The 9,782-nt window shown below is 28.8% G+C and overlaps 1 protein-coding gene across 1 annotated transcript; it reads right to left on the bottom strand.

The window, feature by feature from the left end:
* Positions 1-7,665: 7,665 nt before the first annotated feature.
* Positions 7,666-9,126, bottom strand: LOC110641698 (caffeoyl-CoA O-methyltransferase). The gene is made up of 5 exons (XM_021793519.2): positions 8,909-9,126; positions 8,750-8,829; positions 8,501-8,645; positions 8,252-8,383; positions 7,666-8,129 (listed from the first exon to the last, which is right to left on the bottom strand). Exons 1-5 carry the CDS (start codon positions 8,996-8,998, stop codon positions 7,836-7,838), a joined length of 741 nt encoding a protein of 246 aa, XP_021649211.2. The 5' UTR covers positions 8,999-9,126; the 3' UTR covers positions 7,666-7,835.
* Between the last annotated feature and the right edge of the window lie 656 nt (positions 9,127-9,782).

Consider the following 9,782-nt stretch of genomic DNA (forward strand, 5'->3'; position numbering starts at 1 on the left):
TTTTGTTGTTATTTATTTAGAAAACATTATTATTATTATTATTATTATTATTATTATTATTATTATTATTATTATTATTATTATTATTATTTAACTAGAGATAAATTTAAAATGTATAATAAATTTATTGTGTAAATACTTTGAGTATATTACAAATTTCATTTAAAAGATTATTATCATTATTAGTTTGTGGTATTTAAATTTATTATAAAATATAAAAAAAATATATTATTTTAGCATTTGTTATTTTAGATATTTTAATCAAGATTAAATTTATTATTTTTATTACTTAAACTTTATCTTAAGAGAGTTATTTTAGAGTTGGACTTAATTGAAAAAAGTAATAGGACTTAAGTGAAAAGATTAAAAAGTTTAGGGATTTATTATGTAACTAAAAAAAAGTTTTGAAAACCATTGAACACCCCCCCCTCCCCAACATCCTCTCTCTCTCTTCGATTTCGCTCCCTCCTTTCTCCTTCTTTTTTCGATCACCTAACGCAGGCTATGACCATCCCAGACGATCAGCGGTGGCCAGTGACCCTCCATGAACAGCGAGCTGTTGCTAGCGGTGAAGGGAAGCTTCCATGGCAAGGAGAGAGAAATGAATGCCCCAAAGCTTCTCTCCTCCATTCTGGCGATTCTGCTCCCATCCAACCACTCCCTTGGTCTGGCTCAGTGTCCCTCAGTCCAAGGAAGAGGTTTATGGCAACTCTGCTAGTTTTAATAGAGTTTCTAATGTGATCATGAGGAGTGTAGACCCTTATTTTGTGATGAGTATGTACATTGAGGCCGTGGAAAACCCGATGATGAAAAATTATATGACTATAAGATATAATTGAAGGCATGGAACTGAATTATTAATTCCATGGCATGATCTTGAAAAAAAAATAATAATATGCTTTTTGGGAAATTAATTTAATTTAAATAAAATTTCGTTTTGCTTAAATTCTTAAATGGACATAATTGAGTTTAATTGGGCGCCATGGGCTTAAAAAAGTCTAGTTAGGAGTTTTAAATAAGACCTATTTAATTTATTTTTTAAAAATTAAAATAAGAAAATATATTTTTCTCTATCCCTATCTTCCTATTGGTTGGAACACCTTACCCATATCCCAGTCTCACCCAAATTCCTCGATTCCAGTTGTTTAAGTTATCTGAACCTTATCACACTAGGACTTCAAACCCTACCACACCTCTTCCTCACTCCCTATTGGTGCCTTCCCCTTTCCTTCTCTTCCCATTGGTTGAAACACGTCATCCATATTTCAGTCTCACCCAAATTCTGTAATCTTAGTTGTTTAAGTTATCTGAACTTTATCATGCTATGGCTCCAAACCCTATCACACCTCTCTCCCAAAACCCTATAAATACCCCACTGATAAAAAAAAAGGGGGAGGAGAAAAAAAAAGGGTGGAGGAGAAGACAAAAATAAATAAATAAAAGGAAAAAAAATTAAAGAGGGGAATAGCCAAAATTCTTTTAGTTTTTATTTATTTCTAGCAATATTTTTTAAAGGTTAGTTATTTTATTTTCTTTTCAAGATCTATGCCATGTAATATTTAATTCTATGTTCCTCGTTTTTAATTTATTTTATATGTTCATATAGATCATGTAATCATGTTTAATTTGAGGGGATACATAACTCTACACATATTTAATTTTCTGTCTCTCGTATTTTTATTATTTTTTCATTATCTTATGAATCTGTAAAAAATTTTTAAAAATTATATTCATATTCTACACGAAATTCTATTAATTTTAGCCTCAAGAATTACTAAAAACGCTTTAATATTTTATAAGTTATGGCTGTTTGAAGTTAGGGTTCCTGTAAAATCTGATTTGCAGGATACCCGACTTGTAGAGCTCATATATCCCTTGTTTCTTAATATTTTTGTGTAAATCTGGTGTCTAAAATTAAGTTTAGAGTCTTGTGAATCTTTTCCAATTAGTTTCGCATTCATATCTGTTATGGTTGATGAGTTATGAATATTACAAAAAAGTAGTGCGATTCTGTTACTGACAAAAGTTACGATTTGTGTAGACCATTCAGCTAGGGTTTTATTTGGTTTATAAATTTTATGATATTGTATGATGTTTTGGCTATCTTTTTTAATTTTTTTCATGATTTTTAGACTTGTCTAACTATTTCTTAAAAATCAAATTTCTTGCTACTGTCAATCTACTAGAATTTGAAAATTATATGTTTATGCATGTTCTTGTATGTTCTTGGTTTGCAATTGATATTTGATCTATTTTCCTGTACTTTTTTAATTCAAGAAGTGTTATGAAGTGTTTGGAGTATGTTAGAAGACTTAGACCATTAGGTAGTTATAACTAATTATGAATTTTAACCATTTAGGAGACTAGAGTTAGAATCCAATGTAAATTGTTATTAATATTTTCTTTATTTCTTTTATTTTCTTTAGTTTCTTTATTTTTTTATTACAAATAAAATTGGTAAGTAGCTCTAAGGTAAGTACCAAAGAGGCCATTTTCGTGGAGCTTATGTGAAGCTAAACGGGAGTAAGCCAGGAATATCATTGCCATACTAGAACAGAAGACTATTTTTTAAGAGTAGCTTGTCCCAATGGCAACTGCATTTACCAACAGGTAAGTAGCTCTAAACTCTTTGAATAATCATTGGCATGAAATTGTAGTAATAATAGAATTTTTATTGGATAAATTAAAATTAACTTTGTTTTTAATTTAACCAACTTTTGCATGTAATTAATTTAAATAAATACTTTATAAATTAAAATTAATCCTGTTTGTAAATTAAACTAATATTGGCATGTAAAATAAATTTAATTTAATGCTTGGTAATTGTAAAATAAATTTGCATGTTAGAAATCTTTATTAGGTTGTGATTGTTTGGGCCTTGTGTGATATTAGAATAAATTACACATGTACATAATTAACTTAGTTCAATTATCCTTAAGGTAACTTGGTGAAAATTAATTAATTAGGTTAAATAGAAACGTAGGGTTATTTGAAATTGAATTTGTTTGTAAATTAAATTCTCAATAATAAATTAATTTTAGTCATCTGGTAAATATCATTTAAATAATTAGCAACCCCATAGATAGGAATTACTTGTGCATGAAAATTGTGTGTAAACAACAACTCTTTTATGAATTACTTGCGTGTGTAGGATTAGAGTTGCATTTTTTAGGATAAAGTTTAATAAATGAATAATAAAAAAGACTTCTAAAAACATTAGTAGAGGACTGGCACTCGAATCAACGAGGTTAGACCAAGCGTAAGGGGTGCCTAACACCTTCCCCTTACATACCCACTATCCCGAACCTAGATATTGGGCTATGTTAATGACGGTTGTAGAAATTCTACAAAGAGTAAGTTGCCATCCATGATCCTTGAAAGAAATACTAAATATGTCCCTGTTATTACTCGGGTGGCGACTCCTGTCTATCTATGCCTTCGTGGCATAAATCCTTAGTACCGTGGTAGTGTTATGGGAAGACGGTACTTACTAGTGGTTTGATTCTATTAGGATTGTATGAAGTGCATGTTTAGAAAATATTGTCTATGGAGGTGGTACTTAAGTGAGACTATTATGACTCCACCATCTTTCTTGGGCATTACCTGGTGCATTTTATATAATTCTAATGGATAATATTTTGCCTCACGCCCCCGTCCCTACAAGGAGAAAGAAAATGGGTGGGCAGCGAGCTTTCTGGCTAATTTCTTAATGATTCGACTGTCAGATCAGCGATCCAAGAGCACTGTTGAACTCAGAGTGACGAAACCTTTAAGATGGGACTAACCTTGCTCCGTTCGAACACTATTTAAAAAAGGTAATCATCGGATGGTTCAGATTGCTCAGTGAGATTTTCGAGCCTTTTCGATTCTCATAAATTAAAAATAATCATACGATAATTATTAATAATTTATGGGCTTTATTTAGATATGATCGGATTGACGACAGCTCACCAGTAATCGAAATCGAGTTTTTGGGCTGGTTTGAGCACTCAGTTGGCTGTCCCAGAAGTTGCTTATGTTTAGAGTCATTCCCAGAGTTTCAAACGTTCCAGACACATTCCAAGTAACAAAATTCGCAAAGATAGTCCCTAACTCAAGTTGTGTAGTTTGTGCCTTGCTTAAGCTAGCTATTTAGTTTGTAAAATATTTTTGACTTAGAAAAATTAAGTAAAATGAGATTAATTAATATAAGGATGATGTAAAGGACCTTTAGGAATATTTTCATCATTTTTGAAGTGCTAGAAAGAATTATTTTGGATTCTAACCTAGAAACATTGACATGATAGGGACCCTCATCTTCCTCTTATTTTTGCACTTTAGATTGAAAATGCCTATGACTTTTTCTTCTATATGCTATGTATAACTTGTAAAATGAATTAGCAGCATGCAATTAACTTAGTAAAATATACATAGAAGGTAAGATGATAAATAAGATAATTTTTTTAACTTAGAAACATCACATTATAGGAATTTCTATATGCATGTACTTGTTATTTTGAATGGTTGAATTTAAATGTGTGTGTAGTCTTAGGCTTGCATAAATATATGATTAGAGAATTTAATAAAAGAAATAATAAGACAGACTTTAGGAATTATTAGTAGAGGCTGACGCTTATTCTAAGATAAGTCCAGGTCCCTCTCTCATACCAACTATCCCGAATCTAGGTCATTGGGCTCATGGTAAAAGAAAGATAGTGGACCTTTGCAAGCAATAAGTTGGCACCCACATCCCTTCTCATAAATTTGTTCCAGTTATTACCTGAGTGACAACTCCTTTCTCCGCCTTTATGGTGTTAATATCCAAATATCGTGGTAGTATCTAAATATCATGGTAGTGATATGAGAAGACGATGCTAAACCAGGTTTGAGGGTCCCACACATTGACATGATTGCACATGTTTTTCTTTGGCAATAATTACCAACTTGCCACCATTTTCTTGGTTGAAAAAGGGTTATTATTTTGACAATATTTACAAAAAGTGCCACCATGAATTGTGCCCATGTTTTGCCTAAAAATCACAACTTTGCCGCAATTTTTGCTTGTTCGAGTGATGCCCTTGGTCTTCATTTGATATGAAATTGAAAATTAAAAATTTTTCATTTTGTTTAAATTAAATTTATTTTGATTTTAGAACAAATAAAATTGCAATTTTATTTTAGTTTAATTAGGACATGAATTAAAACTGTTTAATTCAATATTAATTCTGGAAATTAGTTTCTAGAATTAAGTAAAGGGAAAATTGAACAAAGAATTTATTGAATTAAATTGTTTAATTCAATTTTAATTTTAGAAATTAATTTCTAAAATTAATTGAGGGCAATTAAAAAAATAATTATTTGAATTAAGTTGTTTAATTCAATATTGAATTTTAGAAAAATTGTTTTCTAAGATTAAGATAGCAAACAATAAGGCATATTAAATTAATTAATTTGATGATTTCAATTAAAAACAATTTTTAGAATCAATATTCCTAATATGATTAAAAATAGAATTAAAAGTGTTTAATTTATTTATAATTTAGAAAAGGAGTTTTATAAAATTATTTGGGGCAAACTAAAATTAATATTTTGATAAATTCAATTAAAATTATTTTTAATTGACTTCATTGAAAATTAATTTTAGATTCTAAATTTGTTTTAGAATTTTATATTTCTAATTGGATTAGATATTGAATAAAATTATTTATTTGATATGATTATATATGATATGAACATAAAATTTTTATTGTTTTATTTTACCTATGGTATTATAAATATATATTTTTTGTGGTTGTCTTCACAAAGTTATTTATTTGTAAATAACGATGCATGTAAGACACATATATATGTATGTGTGTCTTATTAAATACTTCAATATTAGATATTAAATCTATTATCATTTAATCTTTAATTTGAGTAATTTAATATTATAGTTCCTTACATAATTAATTATGTTAATTTTATTGTGCATTAAAATTTTAGAAGATGATTGAGAACTTAGTGAACTTTCAATTCTAAGTCTAATGTGAAATAAGTGTTAGCATAATTAATTATTGTATAGGATATTTATGTACATGAATTTAGGATTTATTGCATATTATCTTATATTAATTTATATGTACATGTTAATAAGAAAATATCATTTGTACTAAAAGAGTAAGAGACTCTTAATTTGTCTATTAACTATTGGGGTAATATATTGCTTATTGCCACTTTTTTTCTTAATCAAGTACCTTTAATGTCACTATAACTCCTTATGAGTATGGGCTACTAGAAAACCTGACTTAAAGAGTTTTTTGAAATCTTAGGGGTGTGATTTTTTTGTTCATAATCCTTCTCATAAATCTAGAAAATTAGGTTCAAGAGGAAGAAAATGTATCTTTATAAGATACTCAAAATAGTCAAAATGACATATGTATTTATAAGTGAACAAGATAATAGTACAATAATTGAATTTGAATCACGAGATGTCATATTCTTAAAACTTCCTCGATTGGGCGGTATAAGTAAAGATCTATCTCTATATGAAATTGTGGATTAGACCGCTTTCACTATACAAATTGAAATGGATTCTTTTCCAAGTGGTAGTATTTCAACTGATAATGAAATAGGCAAAGATTTGTTACTCGAATGGTTATATAAATAATTAATTAAAAATAAAATATATATTTTTTATAATAATATTTATAAATTTTTATATATTTTACAATATTTTGAATAAATAGAATTTAAATATTTTATAGAATTATTAAATTTTAAATATAAATTATTAATAAAAAATTTTTTACTTAGATTATTAATTAAAATATTTAAAATTGAACGAATTCAAATATTTTTCAATTAATAATAATTAAAATTGACACAAGTTTAAATAGTTGAGAATAAATTTTAATTGAATTTGAGACGAATTTATGTATTGAGAATATTAATCACGTTTAAATTCAAGATGGTATTTTTCACGAGTACTCAACACCCAACAAATTAACTCAACAATACTAATCAACTAAAATTTTCAATTTCATTTACATTTCAATTACATTGTCTAAATTTCAATTTCAAGCATGTATCTTTTAGTCTCAATGCATGCATTATATTTCAATTTCAATTTCAATTTCAAGCGCAATATTTCAATTTCAAATCAGTTCTATTTAGTTATTTTCATTTTTAAGACATACAGTTCTAATTTATTTTCACGATATGTAATTTACTTTTCAAGCAAAGTAATAGTAAAATTATATTTAGTGTAGTTGATTCTTCTTCATTTTATTTTTAAAAGTCAATGTAAACGTATTTTTCTTGCAAGTTTAGAAAATAGACCATCCATAACTAAAACAATTAATGTGACAAATTCTTCAATGGACACAAGATCATCGACGTTTTATAGATTGCTCTACTCCACTCACTTCAACCACCAATCGTATTTTATGTATAATTAAATTTTTTCATTTAAAAATTTAAAAAATAATATTTATTATTATAAAAATAATATTTTATTAAATGGGATTTATTTGTTCTTACTTAAAAAAAGTTCAATCTTATCCAAAAAATAAATAAATAAATAAAAAGTTTAATTTTATTTTATCCATAGCTTAATTTTAGATTTATTTAACTCCTTTTTTAGCTGAGCTTATTGTTTTTTCTAATGTAAAATTTTGAATTCAAATATAAATATATAAAGCTAATAAGTTGCGTAAAATTTGGATTGCATTGAATAATAAATTTCTCAAATCATCCGCCATTCATTTTGGTGCAAATATTGAAGAATAAAATAGAAAAAGTACCCAAAAAAAAAAAAGTTAATACATATCACTCGTTTTGTGCTTTGCCGATCAACGGTCAACATCAAATAAATCATCTCACTTGATCCGACGGCAGAGAGTGATCCCATCACCTACCGGAAGCATGCAAATCTCAATCCTGGGATCGGCTGGTAGGGCCTTGTTGAGCTTCATCACAAAGTCTCTGTAGTACCTGACATACTTCCTTAAGGGTGCATCAGGTGGGGCCACTACAGACCCGTTCCATAGGGTGTTGTCGTACCCGATCACTCCTCCAACTTTCACTAATTCAATCAACCTCTCGTGGTAGTTTAGGTAATTGTCTTTATCAGCGTCCACAAAGATGAAGTCAAAAGTTCCATGATACTTCCCCTGTGGTTCACAACACAAAAGTATTACTTTAATTTTATTCATTGCATGTGAGTGAGCATAAATGCATCATATTTTCTATATATATATATATATTGACTGTGTAAAAAGCAGAAAATTCCTACTTCTGCAATCATTTGGTCAAGAACAGGCAAAGCAGGGCCTTCTTTGAAATCAATCTTGTGTGCCACACCAGCTTTCTGGATAACAGGCAGACCCAGCTCATAGTTTTCCCTGTTTATGTCCATGGCCAAGATCTGCAACAATCAAAACAACACACATATATAAATAAACTAAATCAATGAGTGAATTCCTTCAGAGTTTGTGAGATTTGATCTGCAAACGGGTTTGTGAGATTTGATTCTACAAATTACCTTTCCATCATCAGGAAGAGCAAGAGCAGTTGCCAAGAGAGAATATCCAGTGTAGACACCAATTTCCATTGTGTTCTTGGCATTCATAAGCTTCAAAAGCATGTTCAAGAACTGCCCTTCATCAGCTGATGAAGTCATGATGTTCCTATATTCATTAACACATCAAATTTAATTACCAACCAAAAAAAAGCCAGAAAATTTTCATGATTTCAATAAATATTGAGAATCTGGGTCAAGAAAAAAACAAACCAGGGATGCTTGGCAGTTAACTCCCTGAGCTCCTTCATGGGTTCAGGCTCTGTTGGGTACACACTAGTCTCAAGTATGTACTGAAAAACCCAAAGAGAAAAGATTAGAAGAAGAAAGATGAACAAGAAAAAACACCAGGATTTGAAATTGAAGGCTCACCTGGTAAAGTTCATCACTCTGGAGAAGACTCTTGTGGCCAACTTCTTGGTGCCTGCCTGCCTGATTTTGCTGTTCATTGTTGGAAGCCATTGACGTGGGTTTCCTTTTCTTTTCTTCTTTGTATGATTGGAGTTAAACAGATGATGGTTAGGCAGACCTGAATTTGAAATGGGAAACGGGACTAGTATATATTAGAGATGAGAGACCGGTTCGAACCGGAGTAGAGGGTTGTTGGACCGGCTGCCAACCGGTCGGGGGTTGGTAAGGTCTGGGAATAGTTTTGGTATGTGGAGCCCACTAACCACTGCACGATTGTTGGAATTTTCAATTTTGCAAGGTTATTGGTCCCCTTGCTGTACGCCGTTGCGCGGTAGGTTTGGTGACGACGTGACGTAATTTTACGTTTTATTACATACTAATTTCTTTCATATTACATATATTGGTAAATTACAAATTAATCCCTCAAATATGTACAAAATACATTTGTATCTTTATAACTTTTATGAAAAATAATTTAATTTTTAATATTTAATTTTATTAATAAGTTAATCATTATCATTTAAATTAATCGTTAGTTAATTCCTTTATATAAAAATTTTAATTTTTTGAAATTTATTTTAAATTTAAAATTATTATATATTTTACAAAATATTAAATATTTTTATAACTACAATAGTTAAATATAAAATACTGAAAGTTAGTTAATTAGATAATATTGTATTGATAAATAATATGTTTTTATTAAATTTTTATATTATCATCTCTATAATTTTAAAAATTATTTTATTTATGAGAATATTTTTAATAAATAATTAATAGAATTCTTTAAATATAATTTAAAAAAAATTATATAAAATTTTTTTATTTTATATAG

This window comes from Hevea brasiliensis, chromosome 14 (assembly GCF_030052815.1).
Source record: "Hevea brasiliensis isolate MT/VB/25A 57/8 chromosome 14, ASM3005281v1, whole genome shotgun sequence".
NCBI lineage: Eukaryota > Viridiplantae > Streptophyta > Magnoliopsida > Malpighiales > Euphorbiaceae > Hevea > Hevea brasiliensis.